The sequence below is a fragment of the Pelobates fuscus genome, chromosome 9 (genome assembly GCF_036172605.1).
Source record: "Pelobates fuscus isolate aPelFus1 chromosome 9, aPelFus1.pri, whole genome shotgun sequence".
Lineage (NCBI taxonomy): Eukaryota > Metazoa > Chordata > Amphibia > Anura > Pelobatidae > Pelobates > Pelobates fuscus.
The window spans coordinates 165,391,925-165,410,722 of record NC_086325.1 but is presented as its reverse complement, the minus strand read 5'-3'; the positions used below and the strand labels follow the sequence as shown (position 1 = coordinate 165,410,722).

General features: G+C 41.8%; 1 protein-coding gene across 2 annotated transcripts in view; it reads right to left on the bottom strand.

Moving 5' to 3' along the window:
• Positions 1-224: 224 nt before the first annotated feature.
• The window catches only part of TRAF2 (TNF receptor associated factor 2), a 55,773-nt gene continuing 37,199 nt past the window's right edge, over positions 225-18,798 (bottom strand). Inside the window, exons 5-10 of one of the 2 annotated variants that reach the window (XM_063432990.1) lie at positions 7,489-7,563; positions 6,238-6,312; positions 4,101-4,460; positions 2,950-3,127; positions 2,201-2,349; positions 225-529 (exon numbers count right to left, since the gene is read on the bottom strand). In XM_063432990.1, coding sequence (XP_063289060.1) covers positions 311-529; positions 2,201-2,349; positions 2,950-3,127; positions 4,101-4,460; positions 6,238-6,312; positions 7,489-7,563 — 1,056 coding nt within the window. In that variant the 3' untranslated portion in view covers positions 225-310. The remainder of the gene's footprint in view (positions 530-2,200; positions 2,350-2,949; positions 3,128-4,100; positions 4,461-6,237; positions 6,313-7,488; positions 7,564-18,798) is intronic. The other variant, XM_063432989.1, reaches the window with a different exon arrangement.

The following is an 18,798-nucleotide window of genomic DNA, read 5'->3' as shown; positions in this document are numbered from 1 at the left end:
GATCACTTGCTAATTCCCACCACCCAACTTTGATTCGTTTCTTAAATTCTCCTCTGGAATCTTTAAATACATTGCTCTCCTTTCATCTTGCAATTCTCGACTCCACTCGGAACAGTGGAGGTCACCAGAAGCATTCATTTCCAGATGGTCTTTGCAAATATCCATGGCTTCTCCTCTTAGAAATCGCACTGCATCTGAACATTTCGAGTGACCAGTGGAACAGCACATGCATGCAGCAACTGTTGACTTATTTATTCCAAGGGATCCCATGAAAAGTGAAGGAAGGACACTGGTGTAGCTCCAAGAATCACTAGAGGCCAGTGAGATCAACTATGACTTTGATAAAAATGGTGTCTTCACGGACATAAGAATTTTTCCCTTCTAGCTTGGAAAGAGGGCAAAACAGTGGACAACCACTGGCAATGTTCATTTCACTGACCGGCCTCTGGAAGGAAGAAGATGTGATATCTGGTCTGAAGGCATCTATCATATGCTCCCGATTGTTCTGGTCAAGCAACATCAAGGTGACCTTTAGAAAGAACAAGCAGAAGTTAAGAACTAATAAAACAGGTTACCACATTATATCCATAATCCAAAAAGCACAGGATTAAGTGTTGTCTTAGTACAAACACACACTATTTTTATATTATTTTATATGTTTTAACTGCTGTATAGTTAGCCTTTGTGCTTTATTTTGGCTTATAAACCAGCTCTGATTGTTTGTTTGTGTGCATGAAATGATCTTGACTTTGTCCTTGAAGTGGTGCAGTGTTACAAAGTAATTACATTGCTGCGACCTCGATGCTTCCATCATCACGTCATATAAAGAGCATGCATGGCGGGGTGCACGTCCATAACTACATGCTGACATTTCTCTGGTAAAATAAATCTATTGTACAAGAATCAAAGGTTTTTCCATCATTAATTTGCTGTTATCTATCTTATTTAGTGTGTCTCTGGCATTTATCCTTCATAAAATACTAAAGGTGTGCAAGGAAACACACACTCCACAAAGCTGCAGTGGGCAGTCAAAGGGACACACCAAGGGATACACCAAGCACCAAAACAACTTTAGCTTAATACAACTGTTTTGTGTATAGATTATGCCCCTGCAGTCTCACTGCTCAATTATCTGCCATTTAGGAGTTAAATCAATGTTGTCTCCATTTATTCAGCCCTAGCCACACCTCTCTAGGCTGTGACTGACAGCCTGCATGAGGGGGGTGGGTTTCCTTTTCAACCAGATCTGACAGCACAGGGTGTTCACTTTAGAAGTTCTTATCTCTTGCTCTATTAATTGAACTTTAATCACATACATGAGGCTGTTGCAGGTTTTAGAAGGCAATTAACAGAGCAGGAGATATGAATTTCGAAACTAAACACACTGTGCAATGAAGGTAGTTTAAAAATTAGATCTCTCTTTACAGGAAGTGTATTGTAGTGAGGCTGTGTGTGCGTTATAGTCAGATGATGGGAGGCTAGGACTGTGTAAACAAAGTGATTTAACTAATAAATTGAGAATTGAGCACTGAGGTTACAGGGGTACAATTTATACACCAAAACTGCTTCATTAAGATGGTTATTTTGGTGCATGGAGTATCCCTTTAAAGTTTGCATGTGCACGGCAATACACAGATGGGATCTTGAGACAATAATGGATTTACCGCTGGCAACATATACAAAACAAAGCTAAACGCATGTGTCTGCTGAATGTGCAACAAGAGAGTACAAAAGAAAGTGAGAAGTTCATTGTAAGGTTTGAGCTGCATTAAATGGTAATATTACGTATTAGAGCAATTAATTCTACAAACAGAATACACCTCCCACCCCATCTAAGCGGGGGTGTATACTGGGGAGCATAGGCTTGCAGCCAGAAAAATGATTTATAAAAAAGTAAGAACGTGAAATAATGCCCCAGAATGCTTTGTACAGCTGAAGGTGACATCTGTCAAATGGTTTCATTAGAACGTTTTAGAGCTAAATAATAAAGTCAGCTGGTAGCTAAACAATTTTTTATCAACGAGATAATCTAACCTTCGGAAGCCATGTATTCATATACATATAGAAACGGATATGGCAAAACAAGAGAGAAAACTATTCTCAAAAGCCTTTTATATAAGATCACCCTGGATTCCACATGATTAACTATGGTGAACAGTCCCTGCAATGTTTACGGCCATTAACTTGGTATAACACTTACTTTCTGGTTGAAAGGCCATCGTAGCAAGGCATCGTTGGGTCCCTTCATCACCACGAAGAAGAGAGAAATGTGTGTTCCCCGACCGGTGCCATCGCCATTAAGGTAAATGCGTAAACACATCTTGTAGCCGTATTTGTTGGTGTAGAAAGCTAGAGGTAGAATGGAACCATATGAGGGTTAATTTACGCGGCCAAAACTAACATTAATTGCAATGGGTTACTGTTGGTTTCTGCAGTAAAACTTTGTACCAGGTATTTGGGACCAAACCAGCAAAGTATTATGGGCAGTGTAAATATTTTATTTATTGTCAAGATACAAACTTCATATTTAGCCAAGAAACACTTGATGAACGACTCATTCTACTTGAAGATAGAATAAAAAAAAAATGTTTTGCAGTCCGCCTTATACATTATGTTAAAATATCTTGATAAGGAAAGCCATGTAAATTCCAATTATTCTGGTCAAATAAATGAATACATTTTCTCAATTAGCTGGAGTTTTGAGCTGTTCTTGTGAGACAGAGGGAAGGCTACTAATCTGGGGTTAGTAAACCAGCTGTTCTCTTACGTGCTTCTTTTTACAGCAACACCACCCTAAATAAAGGAACTCCAAAAAATAAAATTAAAAAAAATAAATGAATCGATAATTAAAACCTAGCCTTGTCTAAGAAGCAAGGTGTTTAGACGAATTTGCAGGTCATTCGATTTCCCCACACCATGGTGAATTATCGGCCATGACTGGTAACTTACGAGGAGAGAACATGGCCGGACATCGACCCAAAATGGCATCCTGCCTTTTCTTGGAGATATCTGTGATTTTCCAGATAAAGATCCCATCGTGGGTCGACAAATCGATCTCTTGAAGTCGGGTTTCCATTTCCGTCATGAGAACATCTTTTTGGCCAATGGTTCTTTCCAACTGCCGAACCTGTTGGTACAGGACAATTACGTTGTGTAAGTCAAACTCATCTTGGAGGATTGCATTGGTGGGATTTTAAAAGGTAGACACACTATACTAGGCCTTCGCTGATATTTCCAATCAGAGCCAAACATCCAACTGTATCAATAAGGTATGAGAACATTGTGAGGTGTTTATAGAGTATATATGTATATATAAGATAAACATATGTTAGATGATCTTCCTTCGATTAACTCTTTATTTACACGGGGTGGATACAAAGTGATCTCCTGAACAGAACGGTACAAAGATCAAACAGGTCATCCACTAAGAAAGGAATGAGACTTCATCTACAGCAAAGGAGCAGGTTATTCTCAGCGATTAAAAAAAAATAATTACAACCCAAGGTTTAAAGAGGTCATGCTTGCTACATGATGATTTGACAGACAGTATTTGGATCATTAGAATCCCATGTTCTTCAGCCTAATTAAGAATGATGTAAATCACTATATGCATTTATTTTATAAGCGAGTCTGATATCAGCCCAAACACACTGTATCTTCTGTAAAATCTTAGTTTCTAGTAAAAGCTCTATTTCAACATAGAATTTACGAGTTTACGTTTTGCTGATCAAATCTGTGACCTGTCAGCCTATTCAATATTAAACTATGTCAATCTAATGCCAAACCAGCCCAGTCTCCTGGTTTCAGGGCTGTAAAAGCTACATTGGATAAGCGGAGTAATGAAAGTGAAAGTTTACACAATCGCTTCGTTGGAAAGTGTAACGTCTTGCTGAATGTAACCAATGCTGTGAAAGTCAATTATTTAATGGAATCCAGAAATTGCATTTCACATACTCGCCGCCTGCCCATTACTCAATTTTAAGCGGAAATCCTTCTCCCATCCTGTGATCTAACTCCCTGCCCTATTATCTCTGATAATTAAGCATGATGTGGAAATTCTTTGATAACGAAGGAATATGTTGCAGTCTCTTTGTGCAGACCTTGGTATTTAAGCCATCCATTTTTTCTTGATCGGAGCGTCGTTGCCTCATTAGCTCTTCCACCACGGAAGACGTCCGTTCCACCTCTTTGTTGAGCACACACACTATGTTCTCGAACGTTATCATCTGTTTCTCAAGCATTCCAAACATCCACTGTGTATCCAATCCCTTGGATGGGTCCAATGCTGAAGATGGGTTTTTGCTGGAGAGTGACGCTGGGCTGCCCTGCACAGACAGTGAACCCATTCGGTGGGACAGCTCCACATGCTCCTTTTTGTTCTGCTGAATAACTTCAAGTACTTTGGCCAAATGTTCAGCCAGGCTCTTGTTTTCATGTTCCAAAGATTTGTCGTTCTCCACCTATGAACATCAGAAAAGATTTATGGTGGAACATTATTGAATTGACCTTTAAGAAATAAAATTAAAAGATGCTACACATCACTATAACCAGAAAAGAAAACATCAGCTGTGTATATGTCCCTGTCACTCTGAGTCATGTTAAAGGTACAGCAATGGGTTCCGTTCGGAGATATTTAATACACACATTAAAATTTATCGATCACCTGGGGAAACAATCTTTGTAAGGCTTTAAAAGATATGGATCATTTTTCAGGACTTGTAAAAGAAATGTGAGTGATCAGTTCTTCTTAGTTTTTAATACTAATATACTAATAATATCAATACTCTTACCGACCCAGGAGTGGGTAAACTGAAAGACCAATGGTGCATTTAGAACCACGTGGTGTAGGAGGATACAAATATCCATTACCACGTTTGAGGCATTTAAAAGGAGTGGCAAACACCATAACCACTACAGCTTACTGTAAACTTATGGAAAACGTCTCTTAATTCTAGTGCATTTCCTTCTTAATCTGCAATTTTCAAATTCTGTTCTTCTTCCAACTGATTTCACATAAGGAAGCCATACTACCCTATTAAACCATCAAAAACATGTGTAAAGTGCACGTATGCATTGCCTGCTCACGCCATGCTTGCCAATATTTTTTACCTGTAGGAGCTTAATTTGGAAACCTACAAAATGCCTGTGGAATGGGCTGGAACTTTGGCACCGGAGATAAATAATTATTAGTAAGGCGCCCAAGCCCTTCCTTGATAAATTGCCCATACATTTCTGATCCACATCAATTCATGTTGAGATTTTTTTTTTTTTTTAGGTTTTTGGTTTGAATGTTTTTGCCTGTTTTTTTACACTCCAAATGTATATTGCCATCTCTAGGCATAATTTACGGTGGGCCTGCATAGCGCCTTTATGGTTCTTGCTTTTATTTATTTATAGTGATGTCCCGAACTGTTCGCCGGCGAACATAGATTGTTCGCGGCGAACGCGGCGGGCGAACATTTGCGATGGTCGGTCCGCCCCCTATTCGTCATGGAGGAGGGAGGGTCTGGGAGGGAGGGTCTGCTGCTGATTGGCTGGAATGTGTCTACTGACTGTGAGATACAGGGTCAAAGTTTACTCAATGATGACGAATAGGGGGCGGACCGACCATCGCATATGTTCGCCCGCCGCGTTCGCCACGAACAAGCTATGTTCGCCGGCGAACGGTTCCTGGCGAACAGTTCGGGACATCACTATTTATTTATTATTAATTTGTTTATTGTACTGCAATACAAGAATTGAATCTATTATAATGTATTATTCATACTGCTGCAGCTATATCTGATTAAACATATAAAAATAAATGTTTTTGCAAGAAAAGTGATAAAGAACACACTTGCATAGGAACTAAAATCGAAGTTTTTATGGACATATTCTGCAATAAAACATAGCAGTTATGGTGCTTGGAGAATCCCTTTAAATTAATTTCAGGTATGTCTATCCAATCTCCCCTAAAAGAAAACAAAAACTCTACTAACCTTGGCCTTTAACCCTTTGACTGTGCTGTAATGCGTTCTGTAACCCTCTGGCAATCACAAGACTGGGGAAGAGCAGGAGATACTGCATAGCTGAAACTTAAACTCAGCTAAATTACTGCAGATATTCTCCTCTGGAGCCGAATCTAAAGTGTAGAACGCAGCCAGCATTATTTCCCGGACGCTCTTCCTGCACCCCTAAACACACTGAACGTCCAGTGTTACCCCCTTTCTACAGGTGTAAAGACAATCAGTCACTTACCATCTCCGCACATCCCACAACATGATAGCGGCACGGCACTCGGCATTTGCCACATGATTTAACGTGATCTTGGAACTATGACAGAGTCAGAGAGTGTTAACAGAGAATATGACACCATACATAAATACAGTAACAGTTAGACGACATTGTGCCCACTCTGCTACAAAACATATCTCGGCTACAGAAACATATCTAAAACCCAGAGCTGTGTCCTGCACAGGTAATGGCTGCTATGAAGACAGGCCGCCAGAAAATAGGGCAACACAAAAGGTTGTACACAGGTTTCTTCAATAAAATGGGTATTATCAGGGGCTGAGCAAGGAATTACTAATTTTAGCCATAAACGCTACGGCTCTTGCAAACTCTGCCATTTTGGGTAAAGATTTGAAAATCTCTGCTCAGTTCGTGAAACTTGATGGTTTAGTAAATAAATATGGCAACTAAAATAACAGCAAATAATTCAGTTTCCTAAGAAGGAAAAAAAAAACCCAACAACTTTCAATGTGTATAAAGTATAGAAATTCTGTATATTCACTGGTTTCTCTCCTGAAACCTAAATAGCTAAATTATAACTAAAACATTTATGTCTTGTTGCAGCCTAATGACAATAGCATCATTTCAGAAGAAATAGACATTTCGTCATCTGAGAGGCCGGAGCGAGGGAGGGAGAGAGAGCCGGCTGGAGCGAGGGAGGGAGGGAGAGAGAGCCAGCTCAATTACACCACTCTGAATAAGGCTTCACCACGAGATCCAGTGACTTGGAAACCAGCGATTGGCCCAGCTCAATACAAGTCAGTCTGGATACAATGTGATTATACGAAGCAACACGTACAGGAATAGAACGTGTCTTGCTTGTAAAGCGTAGACTTTATGTTAAAGGTTTCAGTTAGAGGTAAAACTTGGGAGATTCGGCAAAAGGTTTGCTGCTCTGACGGGACACAGTGTGGGTGTTGCTACAATGAGGCCGGCTTTCTATTAATACTGAGGCCTTTTCACAGAGCTTCAACCTGCAGCCATGAGGCTTTAATAGGCTGCACAGCTCTTACTATGTGCAATAAACAGATCTCATCACAAAAGTTTCAACTCTCATGTTCCCTCCTATTTTTACTATTCTTTTTAAACAAACGAGATATATATATATATATATATATATCTTTTATTTGTTCCTTGATTAATTTCCTAGACTTTCCTTATTTCTGTGTCATTTTTAGAAAATAGAAAAAAAAAACAATATAGATCTGGTTGATTTACCTTTTCTCTGGGAATTTTCTTTTTCCCACAGCCTTCGCACGTCATGGGAAACTTTGGGCAGATTTCATCGTGAGCCTGTTCCATTAACAAGAAATGAAAAGATTACATATTGGACGGTGAAACTTAAAGGAGTCCTTCACGTTAATAATTGAACTCCAGACAAGTAAGATGCCTTGCACTTTAATTATTAAAGGGACACTCCAGGCGTCCACACATGTTAGATGCACTGTGTAGGTTAGGTTACAGTTAGTTATACTGGGTGGGTTTATATTATTAAAGGGACACTCCAGGCTCCCACACACGTTAGATGCACTGTGTAGGTTAGGTTACAGTTAGTTATACTGGGTGGGTTTATATTATTAAAGGGACACTCCAGGCTCCCACACACGTTAGATGCACTGTGTAGGTTAGGTTACAGTTAGTTATACTGGGTGGGTTTATATTATTAAAGGGACACTCCAGGCTCCCACACATGTTAGATGCACTGTGTAGGTTAGGTTACAGTAAGTTATACTGGGTGAGTTTATATTATTAAAGGGACACTCCAGGCTCCCACACACATTAGATGCACTGTGTAGGTTAGGTTACAGTTATACTGGGTGGGTTTATATTATTAAAGGGACACTCCAGGCTCCCACACACGTTAGATGCACTGTGTAGGTTAGGTTACAGTTAGTTATACTGGGTGGGTTTATATTATTGAAGGGACACTCCAGGCTCCCACACACGTTAGATGCACTGTGTAGGTTAGGTTACAGTAAGTTATACTGGGTGGGTTTATATTATTAAAGGGACACTCCAGGCTCCCACACACGTTAGATGCACTGTGTAGGTTAGGTTACAGTTAGTTATACTGGGTGGGTTTATATTATTAAAGGGACACTCCAGGCTCCCACACACGTTAGATACACTGTGTAGGTTAGGTTACAGTTAGTTATACTGGGTGGGTTTATATTATTAAAGGGACACTCCAGGCTCCCACACACGTTAGATGCACTGTGTAGGTTAGGTTACAGTTAGTTATACTGGGTGGGTTTATATTATTAAAGGGACACTCCGGGCTCCCACACACGTTAGATGCACTGTGTAGGTTAGGTTACAGTTATACTGGGTGGGTTTATATTATTAAAGGGAAACTCCAGGCTCCCACACACGTTAGGTGCACTGTGTAGGTTAGGTTACAGTTAGTTATACTGGGTGGGTTTATATTATTAAAGGGACACTCCAGGCTCCCACACACGTTAGATACACTGTGTAGGTTAGGTTACAGTTAGTTATACTGGGTGGGTTTATATTATTAAAGGGACACTCCAGGCTCCCACACACGTTAGATGCACTGTGTAGGTTAGGTTACAGTTAGTTATACTGGGTGGGTTTATATTATTAAAGGGACACTCCAGGCTCCCACACACGTTAGATGCACTGTGTAGGTTAGGTTACAGTTATACTGGGTGGGTTTATATTATTAAAGGGAAACTCCAGGCTCCCACACACGTTAGGTGCACTGTGTAGGTTAGGTTACAGTTAGTTATACTGGGTGGGTTTATATTATTAAAGGGACACTCCAGGCTCCACACACGTTAGGTGCACTGTGTAGGTTAGGTTACAGTTAGTTATACTGGGTGGGTTTATATTATTAAAGGGACACTCCAGGCTCCCACACACGTTAGATGCACTGTGTAGGTTAGGTTACAGTTAGTTATACTGGGTGGGTTTATATTATTAAAGGAACACTCCAGGCTCCCACACACGTTAGATGCACTGTGTAGGTTAGGTTACAGTTAGTTATACTGGGTGGGTTTATATTATTAAAGGGACACTCCAGGCTCCCACACACGTTAGATACACTGTGTAGGTTAGGTTACAGTTAGTTATACTGGGTGGGTTTATATTATTAAAGGGACACTCCAGGCTCCCACACACGTTAGGTGCACTGTGTAGGTTAGGTTACAGTTAGTTATACTGGGTGGGTTTATATTATTAAAGGGACACTCCAGGCTCCCACACACGTTAGATACACTGTGTAGGTTAGGTTACAGTTAGTTATACTGGGTGGGTTTATATTATTAAAGGGACACTCCAGGCTCCCACACACGTTAGATGCACTGTGTAGGTTAGGTTACAGTTAGTTATACTGGGTGGGTTTATATTATTAAAGGGACACTCCAGGCTCCCACACACGTTAGATGCACTGTGTAGGTTAGGTTACAGTTATACTGGGTGGGTTTATATTATTAAAGGGAAACTCCAGGCTCCCACACACGTTAGGTGCACTGTGTAGGTTAGGTTACAGTTAGTTATACTGGGTGGGTTTATATTATTAAAGGGACACTCCAGGCTCCACACACGTTAGGTGCACTGTGTAGGTTAGGTTACAGTTAGTTATACTGGGTGGGTTTATATTATTAAAGGGACACTCCAGGCTCCCACACACGTTAGATGCACTGTGTAGGTTAGGTTACAGTTAGTTATACTGGGTGGGTTTATATTATTAAAGGAACACTCCAGGCTCCCACACACGTTAGATGCACTGTGTAGGTTAGGTTACAGTTAGTTATACTGGGTGGGTTTATATTATTAATGGGACACTCACGGCTCTCACACACATTAGGTGCACTGTGTAGGTTAGGTTACAGTTAGTTATACTGGGTGGGTTTATATTATTAAAGGGACACTCCAGGCTCCCACACACGTTAGGTGCACTGTGTAGGTTAGGTTACAGTTAGTTATACTGGTTGGGTTTATATTATTAAAGGGACACTCCAGGCTCCAACACATGCTAGATGCACTGTGTAGGTTAGGTTACAGTTCGTTACCCTGGGTGGGTTTATATTATTAAAGGGACACTCCAGGCTCCCACACACGTTAGATGCACTGTGTAGGTTAGGTTACAGTTAGTTATACTGGGTGGGTTTATATTATTAAAGGGACACTCCAGGCTCCCACACACGTTAGATGCACTGTGTAGGCTAGGTTACAGTTAGTTATACTGGGTGGGTTTACATTATTAAAGGGACACTCCAGGCTCCCACACACATTAGGTGCACTGTGTAGGTTAGGTTACAGTTACTGGGTGGGTTTATATTATTGAAGGGACACTCCAGGCTCCCACACACGTTAGATGCACTGTGTAGGTTAGGTTACAGTTAGTTATACTGGGTGGGATTATATTATTAAAGGGACACTCCAGGCTCCCACACACGTTAGATGCACTGTGTAGGTTAGGTTACAGTTAGTTATACTGGGTGGGTTTATATTATTAAAGGGACACTCCAGGCTCCCACACACGTTAGATGCACTGTGTAGGTTAGGTTACAGTTAGTTATACTGGGTGGGTTTACATTATTAAAGGGACACTCCAGGCTCCCACACACGTTAGATGCACTGTGTAGGTTAGGTTACAGTTAGTTATACTGGGTGGGTTTATATTATTAAAGGGACACTCCAGGCTCCCACACACGTTAGATGCACTGTGTAGGCTAGGTTACAGTTAGTTATACTGGTTGGGTTTACATTATTAAAGGGACACTCCAGGCTCCCACACACATTAGGTGCACTGTGTAGGTTAGGTTACAGTTACTGGGTGGGTTTATATTATTAAAGGGACACTCCAGGCTCCCACACACGTTAGATGCACTGTGTAGGTTAGGTTACAGTTAGTTATACTGGGTGGGTTTATATTATTAAAGGGACACTCCAGGCTTCCACACACGTTAGGTGCACTGTGTAGGTTAGGTTACAGTTAGTTATACTGGGTGGGTTTAGATTATTAAAGGGACACTCCAGGCTCCCACACACGTTAGATGCACTGTGTAGGTTAGGTTACAGTTAGTTATACTGGGTGGGTTTATATTATTAAAGGGACACTCCAGGCTCCCACACACGTTAGATGCACTGTGTAGGTTAGGTTACAGTTAGTTATACTGGGTGGGTTTATATTATTAAAGGGACACTCCAGGCTCCCACACACGTTAGATGCACTGTGTAGGTTAGGTTACAGTTAGTTATACTGGGTGGGTTTATATTATTAAAGGGACACTCCAGGCTCCCACACATGTTAGATGCACTGTGTAGGTTAGGTTACAGTAAGTTATACTGGGTGAGTTTATATTATTAAAGGGACACTCCAGGCTCCCACACACATTAGATGCACTGTGTAGGTTAGGTTACAGTTATACTGGGTGGGTTTATATTATTAAAGGGACACTCCAGGCTCCCACACACGTTAGATGCACTGTGTAGGTTAGGTTACAGTTAGTTATACTGGGTGGGTTTATATTATTGAAGGGACACTCCAGGCTCCCACACACGTTAGATGCACTGTGTAGGTTAGGTTACAGTAAGTTATACTGGGTGGGTTTATATTATTAAAGGGACACTCCAGGCTCCCACACACGTTAGATGCACTGTGTAGGTTAGGTTACAGTTAGTTATACTGGGTGGGTTTATATTATTAAAGGGACACTCCAGGCTCCCACACACGTTAGATACACTGTGTAGGTTAGGTTACAGTTAGTTATACTGGGTGGGTTTATATTATTAAAGGGACACTCCAGGCTCCCACACACGTTAGATGCACTGTGTAGGTTAGGTTACAGTTAGTTATACTGGGTGGGTTTATATTATTAAAGGGACACTCCGGGCTCCCACACACGTTAGATGCACTGTGTAGGTTAGGTTACAGTTAGTTATACTGGGTGGGTTTATATTATTAAGGGGACACTCCAGGCTCCCAAACACGTTAGATGCACTGTGTAGGTTAGGTTACAGTTAGTTATACTGGGTGGGTTTATATTATTAAAGGGACACTCCAGGCTCCCACACACGTTAGATGCACTGTGTAGGTTAGGTTACAGTTAGTTATACTGGGTGGGTTTATATTATTAAAGGGACACTCCAGGCTCCCACACACGTTAGATGCACTGTGTAGGTTAGGTTACAGTTAGTTATACTGGGTGGGTTTATATTATTAAAGGGACACTCCAGGTTCCCACACACGTTAGGTGCACTGTGTAGGTTAGGTTACAGTTAGTTATACTGGGTGGGTTTATATTATTAAAGGGACACTCCAGGCTCCCACACACGTTAGATGCACTGTGTAGGTTAGGTTACAGTTATACTGGGTGGGTTTATATTATTAAAGGGAAACTCCAGGCTCCCACACACGTTAGGTGCACTGTGTAGGTTAGGTTACAGTTAGTTATACTGGGTGGGTTTATATTATTAAAGGGACACTCCAGGCTCCACACACGTTAGGTGCACTGTGTAGGTTAGGTTACAGTTAGTTATACTGGGTGGGTTTATATTATTAATGGGACACTCACGGCTCTCACACACATTAGGTGCACTGTGTAGGTTAGGTTACAGTTAGTTATACTGGGTGGGTTTATATTATTAAAGGGACACTCCAGGCTCCCACACACGTTAGATGCACTGTGTAGGTTAGGTTACAGTTAGTTATACTGGGTGGGTTTATATTATTAATGGGACACTCACGGCTCTCACACACATTAGGTGCACTGTGTAGGTTAGGTTACAGTTAGTTATACTGGGTGGGTTTATATTATTAAAGGGACACTCCAGGCTCCCACACACGTTAGATGCACTGTGTAGGTTAGGTTACAGTTAGTTATACTGGGTGGGTTTATATTATTAAAGGGACACTCCAGGCTCCCACACACGTTAGATGCACTGTGTAGGTTAGGTTACAGTTAGTTATACTGGGTGGGTTTATATTATTAAAGGGACACTCCAGGCTCCCACACACGTTAGATGCACTGTGTAGGCTAGGTTACAGTTAGTTATACTGGGTGGGTTTACATTATTAAAGGGACACTCCAGGCTCCCACACACATTAGGTGCACTGTGTAGGTTAGGTTACAGTTACTGGGTGGGTTTATATTATTGAAGGGACACTCCAGGCTCCCACACACGTTAGATGCACTGTGTAGGTTAGGTTACAGTTAGTTATACTGGGTGGGATTATATTATTAAAGGGACACTCCAGGCTCCCACACACGTTAGATGCACTGTGTAGGTTAGGTTACAGTTAGTTATACTGGGTGGGTTTATATTATTAAAGGGACACTCCAGGCTCCCACACACGTTAGATGCACTGTGTAGGTTAGGTTACAGTTAGTTATACTGGGTGGGTTTACATTATTAAAGGGACACTCCAGGCTCCCACACACGTTAGATGCACTGTGTAGGTTAGGTTACAGTTAGTTATACTGGGTGGGTTTATATTATTAAAGGGACACTCCAGGCTCCCACACACGTTAGATGCACTGTGTAGGCTAGGTTACAGTTAGTAATACTGGGTGGGTTTATATTATTAAAGGGACACTCCAGGCTCCCACACACGTTAGATGCACTGTGTAGGCTAGGTTACAGTTAGTTATACTGGTTGGGTTTACATTATTAAAGGGACACTCCAGGCTCCCACACACATTAGGTGCACTGTGTAGGTTAGGTTACAGTTACTGGGTGGGTTTATATTATTAAAGGGACACTCCAGGCTCCCACACACGTTAGATGCACTGTGTAGGTTAGGTTACAGTTAGTTATACTGGGTGGGTTTATATTATTAAAGGGACACTCCAGGCTTCCACACACGTTAGGTGCACTGTGTAGGTTAGGTTACAGTTAGTTATACTGGGTGGGTTTAGATTATTAAAGGGACACTCCAGGCTCCCACACACGTTAGATGCACTGTGTAGGTTAGGTTACAGTTAGTTATACTGGGTGGGTTTATATTATTAAAGGGACACTCCAGGCTCCCACACACATTAGGTGCACTGTGTAGGTTAGGTTAAGGTTACTGGGTGGGTTTATATTATTAAAGGGACACTCCAGGCTCCCACACACGTTAGATGCACTGTGTAGGTTAGGTTACAGTTAGTTATACTGGGTGGGTTTATATTATTAAAGGGATACTCAATCCTCCCACACACATTAGATGCACTTTGTAGGTTAGGTTACAGTTAATTATACTGGGTGGGTTTATATTATTAAAGGGACACTCCAGGCTCCCACACACATTAGGTGCACTGTGTAGGTTAGGTTACAGTTAGTTATACTGGGTGGGTTTATATTATTAAAGGGACACTCCAGGCTCCCACACACGTTAGATGCACTGTGTAGGTTAGGTTACAGTTAGTTATACTGGGTGGGTTTATATTATTAAAGGGACACTCCAGGCTCCCACACACATTAGGTGCACTGTGTAGGTTAGGTTACAGTTACTGGGTGGGTTTATATTATTAAAGGGACACTCCAGGCTCCCACACACATTAGGTGCACTGTGTAGGTTAGGTTACAGTTAGTAATACTGGGTGGGTTTATATTATTAAAGGGACACTCCAGGCACCCACACACATTAGGTGCACTGTGTAGGTTAGGTTACAGTTAGTTATACTGGGTGGGTTTATATTATTAAAGGGACACTCCAGGCTCCCACACACGTTAGATGCACTGTGTAGGTTAGGTTACAGTTAGTTATACTGGGTGGGTTTATATTATTAAAGGGACACTCCAGGCTCCCACACACATTAGGTGCACTGTGTAGGTTAGGTTACAGTTACTGGGTGGGTTTATATTATTAAAGGGACACTCCAGGCTCCCACACACGTTAGGGGCACTGTGTAGGTTAGGTTACAGTTAGTTATACTGGGTGGGTTTATATTATTAAAGGGACACTCCAGGCTCCCACACACGTTAGGGGCACTGTGTAGGTTAAGTTACAGTTAGTTATACTGGGTGGGTTTATATTATTAAAGGGACACTCCAGGCTCCCACGCATGTTGGTTGCACTGTGTAGGTTAGGTTACAGTTACACTGGGTGGGTTTATATTGTTAAAGGGACACTCCAGGCTCCCACACACGTTAGATGCACTGTGTAGGTTAGGTTACAGTTAGTTATACTGGGTGGGTTTATATTATTAAAGGGACACTCCAGGCTCCCACACACGTTAGATGCACTGTGTAGGTTAGGTTACAGTTATACTGGGTGGGTTTATATTATTAAAGGGAAACTCCAGGCTCCCACACACGTTAGGTGCACTGTGTAGGTTAGGTTACAGTTAGTTATACTGGGTGGGTTTATATTATTAAAGGGACACTCCAGGCTCCACACACGTTAGGTGCACTGTGTAGGTTAGGTTACAGTTAGTTATACTGGGTGGGTTTATATTATTAAAGGGACACTCCAGGCTCCCACACACGTTAGATGCACTGTGTAGGTTAGGTTACAGTTAGTTATACTGGGTGGGTTTATATTATTAAAGGAACACTCCAGGCTCCCACACACGTTAGATGCACTGTGTAGGTTAGGTTACAGTTAGTTATACTGGGTGGGTTTATATTATTAATGGGACACTCACGGCTCTCACACACATTAGGTGCACTGTGTAGGTTAGGTTACAGTTAGTTATACTGGGTGGGTTTATATTATTAAAGGGACACTCCAGGCTCCCACACACGTTAGGTGCACTGTGTAGGTTAGGTTACAGTTAGTTATACTGGTTGGGTTTATATTATTAAAGGGACACTCCAGGCTCCAACACATGCTAGATGCACTGTGTAGGTTAGGTTACAGTTCGTTACCCTGGGTGGGTTTATATTATTAAAGGGACACTCCAGGCTCCCACACACGTTAGATGCACTGTGTAGGTTAGGTTACAGTTAGTTATACTGGGTGGGTTTATATTATTAAAGGGACACTCCAGGCTCCCACACACGTTAGATGCACTGTGTAGGCTAGGTTACAGTTAGTAATACTGGGTGGGTTTATATTATTAAAGGGACACTCCAGGCTCCCACACACGTTAGATGCACTGTGTAGGCTAGGTTACAGTTAGTTATACTGGGTGGGTTTACATTATTAAAGGGACACTCCAGGCTCCCACACACATTAGGTGCACTGTGTAGGTTAGGTTACAGTTAGTTATACTGGGTGGGTTTATATTATTAAAGGGACACTCCAGGCTCCCACACACGTTAGATGCACTGTGTAGGTTAGGTTACAGTTAGTTATACTGGGTGGGTTTATATTATTAAAGGGACACTCCAGGCTCCCACACACATTAGGTGCACTGTGTAGGTTAGGTTACAGTTACTGGGTGGGTTTATATTATTAAAGGGACACTCCAGGCTCCCACACACATTAGGTGCACTGTGTAGGTTAGGTTACAGTTAGTAATACTGGGTGGGTTTATATTATTAAAGGGACACTCCAGGCACCCACACACATTAGGTGCACTGTGTAGGTTAGGTTACAGTTAGTTATACTGGGTGGGTTTATATTATTAAAGGGACACTCCAGGCTCCCACACACGTTAGATGCACTGTGTAGGTTAGGTTACAGTTAGTTATACTGGGTGGGTTTATATTATTAAAGGGACACTCCAGGCTCCCACACACATTAGGTGCACTGTGTAGGTTAGGTTACAGTTACTGGGTGGGTTTATATTATTAAAGGGACACTCCAGGCTCCCACACACGTTAGGGGCACTGTGTAGGTTAGGTTACAGTTAGTTATACTGGGTGGGTTTATATTATTAAAGGGACACTCCAGGCTCCCACACACGTTAGGGGCACTGTGTAGGTTAAGTTACAGTTAGTTATACTGGGTGGGTTTATATTATTAAAGGGACACTCCAGGCTCCCACGCATGTTGGTTGCACTGTGTAGGTTAGGTTACAGTTACACTGGGTGGGTTTATATTGTTAAAGGGACACTCCAGGCTCCCACACACGTTAGATGCACTGTGTAGGTTAGGTTACAGTTAGTTATACTGGGTGGGTTTATATTATTAAAGGGACACTCCAGGCTCCCACACACGTTAGATGCACTGTGTAGGTTAGGTTACAGTTATACTGGGTGGGTTTATATTATTAAAGGGAAACTCCAGGCTCCCACACACGTTAGGTGCACTGTGTAGGTTAGGTTACAGTTAGTTATACTGGGTGGGTTTATATTATTAAAGGGACACTCCAGGCTCCACACACGTTAGGTGCACTGTGTAGGTTAGGTTACAGTTAGTTATACTGGGTGGGTTTATATTATTAAAGGGACACTCCAGGCTCCCACACACGTTAGATGCACTGTGTAGGTTAGGTTACAGTTAGTTATACTGGGTGGGTTTATATTATTAAAGGAACACTCCAGGCTCCCACACACGTTAGATGCACTGTGTAGGTTAGGTTACAGTTAGTTATACTGGGTGGGTTTATATTATTAATGGGACACTCACGGCTCTCACACACATTAGGTGCACTGTGTAGGTTAGGTTACAGTTAGTTATACTGGGTGGGTTTATATTATTAAAGGGACACTCCAGGCTCCCACACACGTTAGGTGCACTGTGTAGGTTAGGTTACAGTTAGTTATACTGGTTGGGTTTATATTATTAAAGGGACACTCCAGGCTCCAACACATGCTAGATGCACTGTGTAGGTTAGGTTACAGTTCGTTACCCTGGGTGGGTTTATATTATTAAAGGGACACTCCAGGCTCCCACACACGTTAGATGCACTGTGTAGGTTAGGTTACAGTTAGTTATACTGGGTGGGTTTATATTATTAAAGGGACACTCCAGGCTCCCACACACGTTAGATGCACTGTGTAGGCTAGGTTACAGTTAGTAATACTGGGTGGGTTTATATTATTAAAGGGACACTCCAGGCTCCCACACACGTTAGATGCACTGTGTAGGCTAGGTTACAGTTAGTTATACTGGGTGGGTTTACATTATTAAAGGGACACTCCAGGCTCCCACACACATTAGGTGCACTGTGTAGGTTAGGTTACAGTTACTGGGTGGGTTTATATTATTGAAGGGACACTCCAGGCTCCCACACACGTTAGATGCACTGTGTAGGTTAGGTTACAGTTAGTTATACTGGGTGGGATTATATTATTAAAGGGACACTCCAGGCTCCCACACACGTTAGATGCACTGTGTAGGTTAGGTTACAGTTAGTTATACTGGGTGGGTTTATATTATTAAAGGGACACTCCAGGCTCCCACACACGTTAGATGCACTGTGTAGGTTAGGTTACAGTTAGTTATACTGGGTGGGTTTACATTATTAAAGGGACACTCCAGGCTCCCACACACGTTAGATGCACTGTGTAGGTTAGGTTACAGTTAGTTATACTGGGTGGGTTTATATTATTAAAGGGACACTCCAGGCTCCCACACACGTTAGATGCACTGTGTAGGCTAGGTTACAGTTAGTAATACTGGGTGGGTTTATATTATTAAAGGGACACTCCAGGCTCCCACACACGTTAGATGCACTGTGTAGG